This window comes from Centruroides sculpturatus, unplaced genomic scaffold (assembly GCF_000671375.1).
Source record: "Centruroides sculpturatus isolate CEXI.00-Female unplaced genomic scaffold, Cexi_2.0 scaffold1999, whole genome shotgun sequence".
NCBI lineage: Eukaryota > Metazoa > Arthropoda > Arachnida > Scorpiones > Buthidae > Centruroides > Centruroides sculpturatus.
In genome coordinates this window covers 58,999-74,982 of record NW_019392582.1, presented here as the reverse complement: position 1 = coordinate 74,982, position 15,984 = coordinate 58,999, and the positions used below count along the sequence as shown (strand labels likewise).

General features: G+C 25.9%; 1 protein-coding gene across 1 annotated transcript in view; it reads left to right on the top strand.

Moving 5' to 3' along the window:
- Positions 1-373: 373 nt before the first annotated feature.
- Positions 374-15,984, top strand: part of LOC111617627 (ATP-binding cassette sub-family A member 2-like) — a 38,011-nt gene continuing 22,400 nt past the window's right edge. The window contains exons 1-23 of the mRNA XM_023358899.1: positions 374-541; positions 637-740; positions 839-953; positions 1,020-1,210; positions 1,277-1,427; positions 1,538-1,742; positions 2,761-2,943; positions 3,169-3,239; positions 3,781-3,890; positions 3,959-4,090; positions 5,547-5,627; positions 6,594-6,790; positions 7,845-8,033; positions 8,110-8,361; positions 8,444-8,701; positions 10,524-10,833; positions 10,904-11,205; positions 11,283-11,505; positions 11,579-11,684; positions 11,759-11,870; positions 12,486-12,546; positions 12,611-12,785; positions 13,051-13,166. Coding sequence (XP_023214667.1) covers positions 383-541; positions 637-740; positions 839-953; positions 1,020-1,210; positions 1,277-1,427; positions 1,538-1,742; positions 2,761-2,943; positions 3,169-3,239; positions 3,781-3,890; positions 3,959-4,090; positions 5,547-5,627; positions 6,594-6,790; positions 7,845-8,033; positions 8,110-8,361; positions 8,444-8,701; positions 10,524-10,833; positions 10,904-11,205; positions 11,283-11,505; positions 11,579-11,684; positions 11,759-11,870; positions 12,486-12,546; positions 12,611-12,785; positions 13,051-13,166 — 3,803 coding nt within the window. The 5' untranslated portion in view covers positions 374-382. The remainder of the gene's footprint in view (positions 542-636; positions 741-838; positions 954-1,019; positions 1,211-1,276; positions 1,428-1,537; positions 1,743-2,760; positions 2,944-3,168; positions 3,240-3,780; positions 3,891-3,958; positions 4,091-5,546; positions 5,628-6,593; positions 6,791-7,844; positions 8,034-8,109; positions 8,362-8,443; positions 8,702-10,523; positions 10,834-10,903; positions 11,206-11,282; positions 11,506-11,578; positions 11,685-11,758; positions 11,871-12,485; positions 12,547-12,610; positions 12,786-13,050; positions 13,167-15,984) is intronic.

Here is a 15,984-nt window from a genome sequence, read left to right as displayed (position 1 = left end):
TATAATTTATTTTTTAAAATATTTTAAATGTTAGTAATAACAATAGCTTAAATATTATCACTTATAAGAATTATTTTATAAGTTTCTAATTGAGTTTGAAACTATTCAATTTTAAAAATTATATTTGAAATTAAAATTTTTTTATTTCAGTTTTTTGAGTGAATTTAATGGGAAAAGTATGATTGATTTTGCCATTAAAAAAATGATTAAATGTTTTCTAAGCTTATATTTAGCAAGAAAATTTACCAGAATATTTTTTATTTTCATGTTTCAAGATTTTATTCATACATGTTTTAACTGACTGTTTTGTTTACATTATATATATATATTCTATGTTATTTAAAATAAAAAAATTTTTATATTTACAGGTGTTATTTTTAGTATGAAAGACGATGGATCTCTTCCAAATCATATGATATATAAAATTCGACAGAATGCATCATTTACGAGTACAACTAATTTAGTTAGAAATAGGTTTTGGTTTCCAGGACCAAGAAATTGGGGTTATAATTATTATCAGTTTGGATTTTTATGGATTCAGGTAAGCAAAGAAAATAAATGCAGTTGAAATCAATTGTATTCTTTTTACATAGCAAAAGATTTTATTTATGTATTTTTTAAACGCAATTATTTCAGGATGTCCTTGAGCGTGCAATGATAAATCTGTACACAGAGAAAGATGTTATAGAACCTGGAGGTTATGTTCATCAGTTTCCATATCCATGTTATATTCAGGATGAGTGAGTTAACTCTTATATATATATCACAATAAAATTTAGAATTAAAATGTTTTTATAAGAAAATATTTAATAGAACAGAGTATATTATTGCTTTTTAGGTTCTTGTTTATGATTGAACATGTCATGCCATTATGTCTAGCTATTTCTTGGGTTTATTCTGTAGCAATGCTTGTTCAAAATATTGTTTATGAAAAGGAACAGAGATTGAAAGAAGTATGTATTTTCAGTTTAATTAATACATTCGAAGTTTTAATTGCTTAAAAAGAAATTCAATTTTAGGTAATGAAAACAATGGGACTGAACAGTGCTGTACATTGGCTTGCCTGGTTTATAACAAGCTTTGTTCAAATGACTATCACTGCTGCTATTCTTACCATAATTTTAAAATATGGTTTAGTTCTCACTTATAGCAATCCTCTATTGATATTTCTCATGCTGGAAATTTTTGTCATAGCAAATATCAGTTTTTCGTAAGTATATCACTTGTTGTTTGTTAAGGTTATATGAAAATTTATAATATTTTTAAAACATTATAGGTTTCTTGTGAGTGTGGTTTATTCAAAAGCTAAGTTAGCAGCGGCGTGTGCTGGAATTATTTATTTTCTTACTTACGTTCCTTATATGTATATTGCTGTGAGAGAAGAAGCTGCACATGATCGTATACCAGCATGGCTAAAGAGTTTAGCAGTAAGACATTTTACTAAAATTATACTTTAAAATATGTAGTTTTTTAAAGAATATATAAAAAAATTAGAGAAAAAACTGGATTTATTTATATGCACATTATTATCTTATAGTCTCTGTTATCAACAACTGCATTTGGATTAGGTGCTAAATATTTTGCATTTTATGAAGAAGTTGGTGTTGGAGTACAGTGGTCTAACATTGACATATCTCCAGTAGAAGATGATGAATTTAGTTTATGGAATGTAGCTATTATGATGCTGATGGATACTTTCCTTTATTCTCTGCTTGTATGGTATATAGAAAATGTCCATCCTGGTAATATATTTTTCTTTATTTTTTATATTATTTAATTTTTAATATATAATTTATTCATTTCGAAACATTTTGAATTATGTATGACCGACCACTTATGCCTGTGCAAATAGTTCACGTGTATATAAAATAAAAAATTGAATGCAAAAAATAAGTTGTTTGGGAAATTATTGCAAGTGGACATAGGATGGAACTTGAGAACAAAACTTCACAATTGAGTTAGTTATGAATATAAATTGTTTTTATGGTTTCTATTCATATTCATTTGTGTTTATGATTGGATGATGGAATAAAGCAATGCAACACATGGATGGTCTGTCAAGAGGGTGACTTTCACAAGGGCTTTCTATAGGAAACTGGTTCTTATTTAGATGTTAGACACATGAAGAAAACATGGTAAATTCCACATGGCCAGACCATTGATCAGGCACAAGCCCATGACTAACTACTACTGTGGTTTTATCCACTTCTAGTTTTTCATTCAGCATTAGTAATTAACGATTACTCTCCAAGCATTGTTGTTGTAAAGTGAGTGATTTTACATTGCTTTCAAAATGGATCATTATAATCAGAAAGTGACAGCACTCTGAAATCATTTCGGAAAAATCTATGAATTTTTTTTACATTTAACTTCATTTAACTTTAACATGTTAAATTTTTTGTTATGGTTATGAATTAAAAACAGCATTTATACCGGCATTAAAAGTAAATTGTAAACCTTTTAAAGAATATATTATTGTGAAAAGACAAAATAATTTAAGTTGACAGTGCTAATAGAGAATATAAAGTAAATATTTACAATGGCAAGTAATGCTAAGATGGATACAATATTAATATCAGTAAGTTAACATTAGACATTATATTTTATCTTATATAAATTTTCCTGAATAAAATACATTTAAATTAAAAGATAATCTTAATTTGCTATTTTTTTAATGTTTATTTTCACAATCAATAAATATGAGATTAAATTTATTTCATGCTTCTAAATCTTATTTCTTTTCCCTTTCTTCATTCTAAGGTTCATATGGTCTACCTAAACCATGGTATTTCCCATTTACTAAAAGTTACTGGATTGGCGCACCAAAAACTGATGCCGAATGTGGTTGCATCAATGATTGTTGGCATAAATTAATCAAAAAAAGTCATTGGGGTCTTTCAGTAACAGAAGAGGATCAAGCTTGCGCAATGGCAAATAGGACACGTAAATATTAATATATTGTTATTCTCAGTACTAATCTAAATAATAAAATTTTGTTTTTGAGAGATTAAGTATCAGAATCATAAATTTTACAAAAATTAAGATTGATATAAGTAAAAAGCAAAAGTTAGATTTTTAATTTTGATTTTTTATATATTTTGCCGAAACATAAATGGAAATAAAATTATTTTACAACTTCAGGTATGAACAATATCTTGTTATTTTCAGATGACAGTCGCTTTTTTGAACCTGATCCAGAGCATTTACCTCTTGGTGTTTGTATTGACAATTTGGTGAAAGTAAGCATATGTCATATTCATACATATTGATATCTAATTTTCAAAATTCGGATGATCTAATAGTAATATAGCAACAATTTCCACATTATTTAAGGCAGTGTATAGTGTGATAGAAAGTTCTTGAAGACATTAATATTTTTAATAATACATTTCTCTGGAAAGCATTTTATTATTTATTAAAGATGTTAGTTTGTAGATCATTGTAAAATAAATTTTCCAAAAATAAATTACATTTTTTGTGCTAAAACTTTAGTATATTGAAACAAATTAAATTTCCTTTTAACAGATATTAGATAGTTATAGAAATTGCAGTTTTTAAGGTTGAATTTATTTTTATTTGATAAATAGAACTATGCAAATTATATATTTAATTAGATAAATTAATATGCTCCATGTACATGTACATACACACAATCAAGTGATCAATTTTGTAACTTTGAATATTTATGATTGGTATATTATAGAAGTTCTTTTTGTAATTATTAATAAATATGTTGAGTTTATAAATTATAAAACAAATAAACATTTGTTTTTTTTGAAGGTGTATAAAACTGGAAATAAACTGGCAGTTAATAAGTTAAGTTTAAATCTTTATGAAGGACAAATAACATCATTTCTTGGTCATAATGGAGCTGGAAAAACTACTACTATGTAAGTTTTAAAATAATTACAAATATCTTTAACTAATTTTGAGGATGATTTAATAAATAATTTTTTAGGTCTATACTTACTGGCTTGTTTCCTCCAACATCTGGTTATGCAACTATTTATGGCCATGACATAAGAACTGAAATGGAAATTATTCGACAAAGCATGGGAATGTGCCCTCAACATAATGTTTTATTTGATGAGTGAGTTTAATTTTTTCATTAATTATTATTAAAAAGTAATGAAAACTGCAATCTTTGAAATACAAATCAAAATATTTTAACAGTAATTTAAGTAATATTAGTAAGTTTTGCCTATGTAATTTTTTATACCCACTCAATTCAATAATTATAACATCTACTGAGACTTCAAACTTATTAATAATAATCTTATACACTAAAAAATGATTTAATCATTTTAACAGAGACTGAAAAAATTAAATCTTAAAATTATTGCTACCAAAATTTCAGTTGTGTTACTACTCCTTGTTACAATCCAGAATCAGTTTTTCACTTATCATTATAATCATCCAACTTCCTATACTGACACTATTAATGATCAACAAGTATTTTTTTATTATTATTAAAGATTAACATTAAATTGTATATAGACTAATTAATAAAAAGTTTATCAATACACAGAGGCATTAATACAGAGATACTGTTATATTAATATTATCTTGAGTCAAATTACACACTTTTTGAAGTTTACTAGTTCAATCTATAATAGATTACTACATTTCTTTATGATCATTTGATCATTAGCCGCTCAGCACACTCAGCAGTGAGTGAAGAATATGTTCGTCGAGGGCAATCGTGTAGCAGTGGTGAGTGATGTATATATATGTCAAATTCTTTTGGGGTATTGCCAAAAACTACCGCAAAAAAAAAATTACATAAAAAATGAATTATGTAACAATAAAATAAGACTTTTCTTTACTAGACATAACTGTTTACAAATCTTTTTCCGAAACAGTAATGAGAAAAAATGCATGGAAAAATACTCTAAAAATTTCCATGTTTATTCTCCACTACTAAGGGCATTATACCTGACTATTCCACTGTTGAAAGGTTAAGAAATGTCAGACACAAATTAACAGATTACTAATAAAAGAATCCAAATTTCCTTACATTCTTAATAAACCAAGTAATTTGTCTCTTTCAAAGTAAGCAGAAACATATTATATTTAGTTATTTTTAATAAAAGTATTGTCTATTTGTAAGAGATTATTATATAACTGATAACTCTGTTTAGTTTGAAATTTGTTTGCTTTTTAGTTAATTTTATAACCAGTTATTTTATACTTTTTGTTTTTAATAAAAATGCATTGTTTTGTTTTACTTCAAAGTGGCTATCATTATATTTTGTATTGTCAATATAAAAAATCAAATTAAAAAAAATTACTTTAATTGTTTTTATTTCATGAGTAATGTTATTTTAAAAAAATATTTGATAAATGTTTGATCATCTTACAAACAGTGAAATTAAACATTTAAAGTATTTTAGAACAAAAATTGTTTAGAAAGATTTTAAAATTTGTAATGTTAAGTTTCTGAAAGAAAAGTGTAACTTCATATAAAAATTATTAAATTAAAATTCTATATACTAAAATAAAAAGATATTTTTATAATTGTTATGAATTATTATTATTATTTTCAGGTTGACTGTAGAAGAACATTTATGGTTTTATTCAAAGCTTAAAGGCACTCCTGATGAGTTCTTAAAAGACGAAATGGATAAGTAAGTATATTTTAAGTAAAATTTATAAAAATTAATGCAATAAAGCAGAAATTTATCTTTAAATAGTAATGTCATCTTTTAAAAGTTATTTTATAAATTTTTGATAATAACAATAAGGGACTGCCCATTAATTGTGTGTACAGTTAAGAGGAGAAAGAGGATTGCAAAAAGTACATTATTCTACACAGTGCATAGGGAAGGGATCAAAGCATTGTCTGTGTGGACCTTTCAGTGGTATTAATACCATTAGAATTTGATCTTATTAGCCTATTTTCCAGTCATGTGAATAAACCATAGAAAATATTTGAAGAATTTTAAGTCATTTCTTCAATATCAGGGATCCAAGAAGTATTATACATGTAATTAAAGGGAAGAGAGTCAGAACTAACTCAAAAATTGTACTTATAATTAATGACAGCCCTTAATAATATATTGTGATATTTTTATTGTTTAAAAAATTTAAAAACTTTGTAAAAACTTTTCTTGCACTACCATATGCACTATAAAAGTGTAGAAACATTAGTAGGACTCAACAACAGCACTTACCACACTACAGAAAGCAACCACACTAAACAGATGTCATATAATTAAGAAATTCTTAAATACAAATATACGCAAACAGCTCAGCATGAAATTACAGCAGCAATTTTCTGTATTTCTGACTTGACATTGATGTGATATAGTTCTAGGCATAGGTAGGAATTGAGTAGGATACATTTTTCACCATAACATTATTATAAGTTTGAATTAATGGTCCATTAGTCTGAATTAAATTAAATCAAAGATTTTTTTACTTTGGATACGGCAAACATGAGTCGGATTTGTATGTTGATAATATGATTTATGCTATTTTAAAAACTGAATTGTATTGACTATAAAATTAAATCTGCATTACAATATTTTAAAATTTATAACATAATATTTTTATGTATGATTAGAATAAATGAATTATTTTTTTAATTAAAGAATGATTGAAGATTTAAATCTGCCATTAAAAAGAAAAAGCAAAGTTGATTATTTATCTGGAGGCATGAAGCGAAAACTTTCTGTGGCTATTGCATTTGTTGGTGGGTCACAAGTAGTAATATTAGATGAACCGACTGCTGGAGTAGATCCCTATTCACGTAGAGCTATTTGGGACCTAATTTTAAAATATAAACATGGTAAAAAATGTTTTGATTATATATATATAAAAGGTGTGTAACAAAATTATTCTGTGTGTATATGTATGTATGCATTCAGAATAATTTTGTTACACAACTGTTTTTAAATGATTGATATAGTTTTAAATTTTAAAAAATTATTGTAAGTTTAATTATTTATTATTTATTATCTGTTTGATAATTATATATTATTAATTTTTCCTAAATGATAAGTGAACTATAGTTAATATATTTGTTTTACAATATATTAACTATATATATATATATATATATATATATATATATATACACTAACAATTAGTATTTAGTATATATTTAGTAGTAGTTTATATATTTTTGTTTATATTTGTCAGTATGTGTGGTTATTCAGATCATTTATCTAAATCTTTATACAGAATGATTCAAAAGTGGTTGATAAAACATTAAGGAATGATCAATTATTCAATTTACAGTAAAAAATGTTAATAAACTCTTATCTGATGACAGAATTACAGGGAAAACTCTTTATTTCAAATCATTCATAGTTTTAATTCTACTTAGCAATGAAAAAGAACAAAACAAATAAATTGATGCTGTCACATTATTTGGAAAAATGTTAGTATTGTTCAAACAATAATCAAAAACACTTATGTTTGAAAAATGATTTTGAAATAAAATGATGAGTTTGAAGTGATAGTTAAAAAACATAACCTGCTTCTAAATTAATAATGAACTGTTGTAGTTTCTACTAATTAATGTTGAAATAAACTGATTTGAAATAAAGATTTTTCTCTATAACTCAGTTATCTTTGAGACTTGGACAGGAGTATATTTCAAAGCTGTAACTTGAATAATTGATTGAATAACTGTAAATTGAATAATTGATCACCATGTACAGTTTTATTCACCACTGTATTACCCTGTATCTAGTATTGAAGATAAAATCAAATGATAAAATATATCACTAAACTTTAAAAATATTTGACTTTTTTTTTTTACAAAATTATAATTTTTTAAAAATTTATTTAATGTTTTGTTTGTTTTGATAAGTTTAATAGAAAAATTTATTTTTTAGAAAGGACTATACTCTTATCAACACATCATATGGATGAGGCAGATATATTAGGAGATCGAATTGCTATCATATCAAATGGCCAGTTACAATGTTGTGGCACTTCTCTCTTCCTAAAAAATAATCTTGGAGAAGGATATCATTTGTACATAGTCAAAAAACCTTTATCTTCACCACCTGTTGAAACAGAAGGTAAATTATTTTGTTTTTATTTTAATATTTTGTATCAAATAACTAATTATTAAATAAAATAAAATATTTCATTTAGTTTGTGACGAAAAATCTGTAACAAATTTCATTACTCAACATGTTACAAGTGCCTATCTAGTAGCCGAAACTAAACATGAACTTCATTATGTGCTTCCTATGAGTGAATTAAGAAAAGGAAGCTTTGAAAAATTGTTTACAGCATTAGAAAGTAGTTTAACTCAATTAAGAATATCAAGTTATGGCATTAAAACAACAACATTGGAAGAAGTATTTTTACAAGTTGCTGAAAATGGTCAGAAGGAAATAGAATGTAAGAATATTTTATATAAGATTAACTGATACGTTATGGACAATATAAATAATAATTATTATTATTATTATATTTTTAATAGCTTCTCCAAAATCAAGGCCATTAAAGAACATAAAAAATGTATCAAATGGTTATTATTCACCAGATATATACTTAGATGACAAAGATGTGTTTTTAGAAAGAGATGACGAAGGTTCTGTTCCATTACTGCAAGTTGGTGATAATTGTAATCAAACAAATGGAATTTCATTAAACTTTGAAGAAAATGTAAAGAAGAAGCAAGCAGGTGATGGAAAAGCAGATTATTTACAATTGAAAAATAGCCCATTAATAGAAAATAGTAAGTTGTAAAATTTTAATTAATAATCAAAAGAAATAACGATAGAGACTTTCTAATAAGGAATACATTTTTACACCATTCAACTATGCATGAATAAAGTCATAAATTGTTAATTTCTTGTTAAGAAGTATCATGCTTTTTTATGAATACTAAGAAAATTTATAATGAAATTATTACTTTTTGAATTATCTACTTAAAATAAATTAAGAACAAAGGTTTGAAATACAAAAATATATATAAAAATGTATTATTTACATCGTGTAAATACTGTTTGTATTCATTTAAAATAATGGCTATATTTATTTTTTAAAAAATCTGTAACTAAATAAAATGTTATTCTGTTTTTAATTTTTAAAAGATAAAAACATACATGTATGAATAATATCCAAATCTTGAAAGGAAAAATTCCATAAAATTAAAATAACAACAATAATAAACAGAAATTAGATGTATTTTAATGAAGATGCTAATAATTTCTAGTTTCTATTCTCTGAAATATTCTGATCATAGTTTGAAATGTTTGGGGAATTTCAGGATTGTTTTTTAAAATCCTATAAATAATTGAGATTTTTTTTCATAAGAATCACTTATTTTTAAGTGATTCTTATGAAAAAAAGAATCACTTTAGGAAAAATTTATGATATGCATTTAAAAAATCTTATTTTTATTTTCTATATATTAGCATTGTTCTCTCTAGATCCTTTTGAATGGATGGTCTAACTGAGTGATTTTACTGGCTAGATAATCTTGGGAATAATTGACGTGTCAAAATAATGATACAATATTTATAATTTATAAAACACTCATTCCATCTGTGAAAAAGTAATAAAACAAAGAAATATTTTCTATCTCTGTACTTAGTCCAGAAAATCAAATTACAAAATACAAAACCTGTTGCTGTTGTGCAAAAACAGACTTTTATATTTATAACTTTTGTGTGTGGATTGTGACACAAAATAAAAATATTATGTAGTATTGTCTTATTTTTTTATTTTTGAGATTGTATATCAGCAAATACCATGTGTAAAATGAAATTCCATGTAAATTTGTGCTCTGTCCCAAGTAGTTCCAGATGATTGTCTAGACGCTTAGATAACCATTTTACAATTAACAGAGAAATGTTAAAATGTGTTTGACAGCCCCATTCTCCTGTTTCAATTTTGTTGTGTAGTTTTAATTCTAGTTTTTCTTTTACACAATCTGCATACTCTACACAGACAACTTTTTTGATTTCTTTGTGTCCACATTAGAACCTTCTATTTTCATTTTATCTTGATTATTTTTTCCCAAAGATAGACTGTAGAAGATTGTTTCCAATTTTTATACCGTTGCTTTTGCTCTATAACAAATTTTTTAATAAAAATAATTAGCATGTGCACTAATTACATTACTCTTGTGCATCCAAGGATTAATCTAATAATTTGTCATTTATGAAAACATGAATCTGCTTATAGCAATCCATCTAAAACAAGATTTTATAGTATATAAGAGCTATAATAATGGCATTTTCATAGTGCCTTGGTTAAAGTAATGTTTTAAAAATGATTTCTGAGGGAAAATTAGAGTTTATAATGTGTCAAATGCAATAATTGAGGAGGAATTATTTATATTTAGATCAATATAGTTAATATTAAATATATAATAATATCAATATAGTTAATAATAAATTTAGATTTCTATTGTAGATTTTTTTTTGCTTAGAAAGTGAAACTGCCTTAAATTAAGTCTCCATCGTAACTTCTTTGAAATTTTGTTCGGTGTTAAATTAGATTGTTTTTGAAAATTTTTAAATTTTGTTTCTGATTTTTTAAAAAATTTTTAGACATTCCTCCAAGAAATCCAAATTGGGAAGGTGCCGGAACATATAAAATAGAAGGAAAATTTTTGTTGTTACAGCAGTTCAATGCAATACTGTTAAAGCGTTTTTACTGTACTAAACGAAATTGGAAAGGGTTATTTTCTCAAATATTATTACCTGCATTCTTTGTCAGTATTGCCATGTCTGTTGCTTTAACAGCTCCTAAGATAGAAGATCTCCCACCTCTCATTCTAAGTCCATCACAATATTACAATTACACGCAACCCGAAGGAAATGTTATACCTTTCTCCAATAATTTACAAGACGACCAAAGGTACTGAAATTTAAATTTGAATGTGTTAGTTAATTTTTTTCTTTTTGTTCTTACTTTTTATTCCTCTTAGGTGGTCGACTGATGCCGATTCTACGAAGCTAGTACGCACTCTAGTACACATGCCGTCTGGTGTCGGTGCCACTTGTGTGCTGAAGAATCCGTTCAATAACAGTTTTGACGAACGAATGGAAAAACTCAATTTTTCAGTCCGTAATTTTGAATTACTATCTGATTATTTTGAACCAAGTTGTGAAAGTGTGTTTGTACCAGGTTTACCCTTAGAAAATTTTGTTCCATCTCCCCCTACGGCAAGTTCACCAATATATAATGGTAAAGACAATCTAAACAATAATACTTGGCTTCGTACGACCGGTAATTTTAATAAACAGCTTTGCTAATTTTAAAATAAACTTATACAAAACTCAAATTTATTAAAAATTGTTTTGTAGAACCACCATCTACTAATAAAAAAAGATTTTATCCATATTGCCACTGTTCTGAAGATAAAACTGGTTATGTCTGTCCATCATACGATTATTCTAATCCATATTCATACAAAGTTGTCACTGGAGATATCCTTCTAGACATTAATAGCGATAACGGAATTGATAAGTATCAGCAAAATGAACACGAGTATTATTTGTATACAACAGATATGTACAGATTGAGAAGGTTTCTATTAATTTAACATTCTTTCTTTTAATTTAGTTACGAAGTTTTCTCATTTTGAATGTATTATTAATAGGTATGGAGCTTTTTCATTTGGTTGGGTTAGAGATTACGTGCCGCCATATTTTGGCAAAGATGCGCCATCTCTGTTTCGAAAAATTGCTGTCAGAAATGTTGCAAAGGTAATGTAAATTTATATACACATACATATGCAAGTAAATTAAAATTTTTTGTACGTAATAATAATATTTTTTAGGTATGGTACAACAATAAAGGATATCACAGTGTACCAACATATGTAAATAGTTTAAATAATGCTATACTGAGAGCAAATCTTCCAAAATCTAAAGGAAATCCATCAGCTTATGGTAAATAATTATTTTTCATATCTTGATTTTTCACTTAACCTGTATTGTTTTATGAGATATGGAGAGAATTAGCAATATAATACATTAATTAAGATAACCATTTATTATTTGAAATTTACTGGAAATAGTATAGTATATTCATATTATACTTATTTGTTTGCTTCCGAATTAGCAGTAAATTAAGTATGATGGAAAACAAGCATTTCAAACAAGAAATTATATGTATTAAGGAGATCTGTATACAAGTTTGAGTTTGAAATTGCATGATTTGATGATGATGATGATGATGCTATTTTTTTATTCTTTTATTTATATTCAATTTTAGTAATTATAAAATATATCAAACAGTTTTTGTGCTTTCTATAAGCTTTTTTTTTTTTTTAAAACAAATATTTAATAATACTGAAATTATAAGACTGCTCTAAATGATTTAATTTGATGATGATATAGTGGAGATTTAAATTGAGATGATCTATTGATTTACACACTTATTAATAATATCAAATGCTAGCTATTTTATTGTTAGATTAAATAATTGAATATATATATAAATAAATCTAAGAGATAACAATATAGAAGCAACAAAGTAAATCTTTTAATTTTAAAAAATTGCAGGAATTACAGTAATTAATCATCCAATGACGGATACATCATACATGCTCTCAAAAGATCAAATGTAAGTTGCTATTATTATTTATATTAATTATTGAATAAATTTAAAATTATATAATTTTTTACAGTCTGCAAGGAACGGATGTCTTGATTGCAATATTCATCATTGTAGCCATGTCATTTGTTCCTGCCAGTTTTGTCCTATTTCTCGTCTATGAAAGATACATTAAAGCCAAACATCTCCAATATGTCAGCGGAGTAAATGCTGTCATTTACTGGGTTGCTAATTACTTTTGGGACATGGTAAATAAACTGTTTTATTTAGCAATATTTGACTATTTTTATTCTAATTATTTTTCACATTGTTTTTGACTTTGTAATGTTATGAAATTATGTATTTAATAAGTGCCGGATTTGTATACTTTTTCGTTAACTGTTACGATATTGAAATCTTGATTATAAATGTGATTTTGATCCAAACGGATCAAATTAATGATTTATTATTTGAAGTAATAAATATACATTAATAAAATTATGTAGTTATATATTTATCTTTTTTTTTTTACAGTGTAGTTATGTTGTTCCTGCGACTTGTTGTGTTTTAATTTTATTAATTTTTGACATTCCTGCATATACTTCACATAAAAACTTTCCTGCTGTTGTTTCACTCTTTCTGATTTATGGGTAAGTGAAATACATAATTTTTTTTCAAATTAATAAAATTATTATTAGAGATTTCAACTACTATGGATTTCTTTGTATTTTCTATGGAAACTATGTGTAAATTAAAGACTTGCAGATAAATCTCTAAAAACTATGCAATGATCTTTATACCTTAAAATTTATCAAAACATTGTATTTAAGAACTCGACAAGTTATTAAAACTTGCTGAGTTCTTAAATACAATGCTTTGATAAATTTCTATGCCATGAGTATGATACTTATAAAAGGAAATATTGAATTGGTACAAGAAATTACATTGTCTTTAAGAGTTGTATATGTACCAAATCATGTCCATTGCTATATGTTATGAAGTGAGACCCAAATGAGATGCCATAGGCTACATGGATTGGACAGAACATCTCTAAAAACTGGTTTGTTTGATAGCTTTGATATAAGCAAAATGTTGATTTTAGAAACAAAAAAGTATGTACCATTATTAAGGAGCTTTGATCCAGTAGAGTACCGGTCAGACAATGTTGATTTTAAGAACGCCGCAACTTTTTCCCCATAGAACTGCTAATATGCTGAGTCTCAAATTAATCAGTGTCCTTGTGTTGATGACATGGAATGTACAGACAGTGGATGCTTCTGATTTGCATGGACTAACTAAGCTTCTGTCTAAAAATTGTTACTTTCAAGACCAATTTGCCAAGTTGTGCCAAAACCTGTCCAAAAATTATGCGTTCTTGTCTGTCAAAATTGGTCACTCTGGAAAAGTACGCACCAAAAGACAGCGTAGTGACATGTGTGCATGACATAGACAAAATGATGGATTTTGTTAANAAAGAATTTAAAATGATTAAAATCATTCAATATTAATATACCTGAAAATAATTATTACAATTGTTTATAAAACAGATTTTTACGCTAATTCGGTATATTTTAAGTAAAATTTATAAAAATTAATGCAATAAAGCAGAAATTTATCTTTAAATAGTAATGTCATCTTTTAAAAGTTATTTTATAAATTTTTGATAATAACAATAAGGGACTGCCCATTAATTGTGTGTACAGTTAAGAGGAGAAAGAGGATTGCAAAAAGTACATTATTCTACACAGTGCATAGGGAAGGGATCAAAGCATTGTCTGTGTGGACCTTTCAGTGGTATTAATACCATTAGAATTTGATCTTATTAGCCTATTTTCTAGTCATGTGAATAAACCATAGAAAATATTTGAAGAATTTTAAGTCATTTCTTCAATATCAGGGATCCAAGAAGTATTATACATGTAATTAAAGGGAAGAGAGTCAGAACTAACTCAAAAATTGTACTTATAATTAATGACAGCCCTTAATAATATATTGTGATATTTTTATTGTTTAAAAAATTTAAAAACTTTGTAAAAACTTTTCTTGCACTACCATATGCACTATAAAAGTGTAGAAACATTAGTAGGACTCAACAACAGCACTTACCACACTACAGAAAGCAACCACACTAAACAGATGTCATATAATTAAGAAATTCTTAAATACAAATATACGCAAACAGCTCAGCATGAAATTACAGCAGCAATTTTCTGTATTTCTGACTTGACATTGATGTGATATAGTTCTAGGCATAGGTAGGAATTGAGTAGGATACATTTTTCACCATAACATTATTATAAGTTTGAATTAATGGTCCATTAGTCTGAATTAAATTAAATCAAAGATTTTTTTACTTTGGATACGGCAAACATGAGTCGGATTTGTATGTTGATAATATGATTTATGCTATTTTAAAAACTGAATTGTATTGACTATAAAATTAAATCTGCATTACAATATTTTAAAATTTATAACATAATATTTTTATGTATGATTAGAATAAATGAATTATTTTTTTAATTAAAGAATGATTGAAGATTTAAATCTGCCATTAAAAAGAAAAAGCAAAGTTGATTATTTATCTGGAGGCATGAAGCGAAAACTTTCTGTGGCTATTGCATTTGTTGGTGGGTCACAAGTAGTAATATTAGATGAACCGACTGCTGGAGTAGATCCCTATTCACGTAGAGCTATTTGGGACCTAATTTTAAAATATAAACATGGTAAAAAATGTTTTGATTATATATATATAAAAGGTGTGTAACAAAATTATTCTGTGTGTATATGTATGTATGCATTCAGAATAATTTTGTTACACAACTGTTTTTAAATGATTGATATAGTTTTAAATTTTAAAAAATTATTGTAAGTTTAATTATTTATTATTTATTATCTGTTTGATAATTATATATTATTAATTTTTCCTAAATGATAAGTGAACTATAGTTAATATATTTGTTTTACAATATATTAACTATATATATATATATATATATAACTTAACTATATGTTTAAAATTAACATTTTAAACTTGTAACGGAATAAAAATAAAGAAAACGATTTTAATAAATTTATACGAAACTCTAGTTATAATATAAATGTTTACCGCGAAATGAATCTATAAATTAGAAAGTAATAAATGACTTGTAACGATCCAAATACTACTTACTGTAAAGCAGAAATGTAAATCTATTCAACATATTTCATTGTAACAGGGAAATTCTTGCCATTTGCTAATAAAGAAATGATGATAATTATCTAATTAAAATAACGTTCGTCGATTTTTTGAAAACAACTCTATCTAATCCATTATTTAATTAAACGACGAATGAAATATCGATTCTTCAAGCTAGTGGTCCGAAAGCAGCGATCACTTATCCAACGTCATTCCGATAAGTTCATTCATTGCATTTTGACTGAAAGACTTATTTAAACGTTACTTACGTTGGCGCTAGTTGAAATGTACAG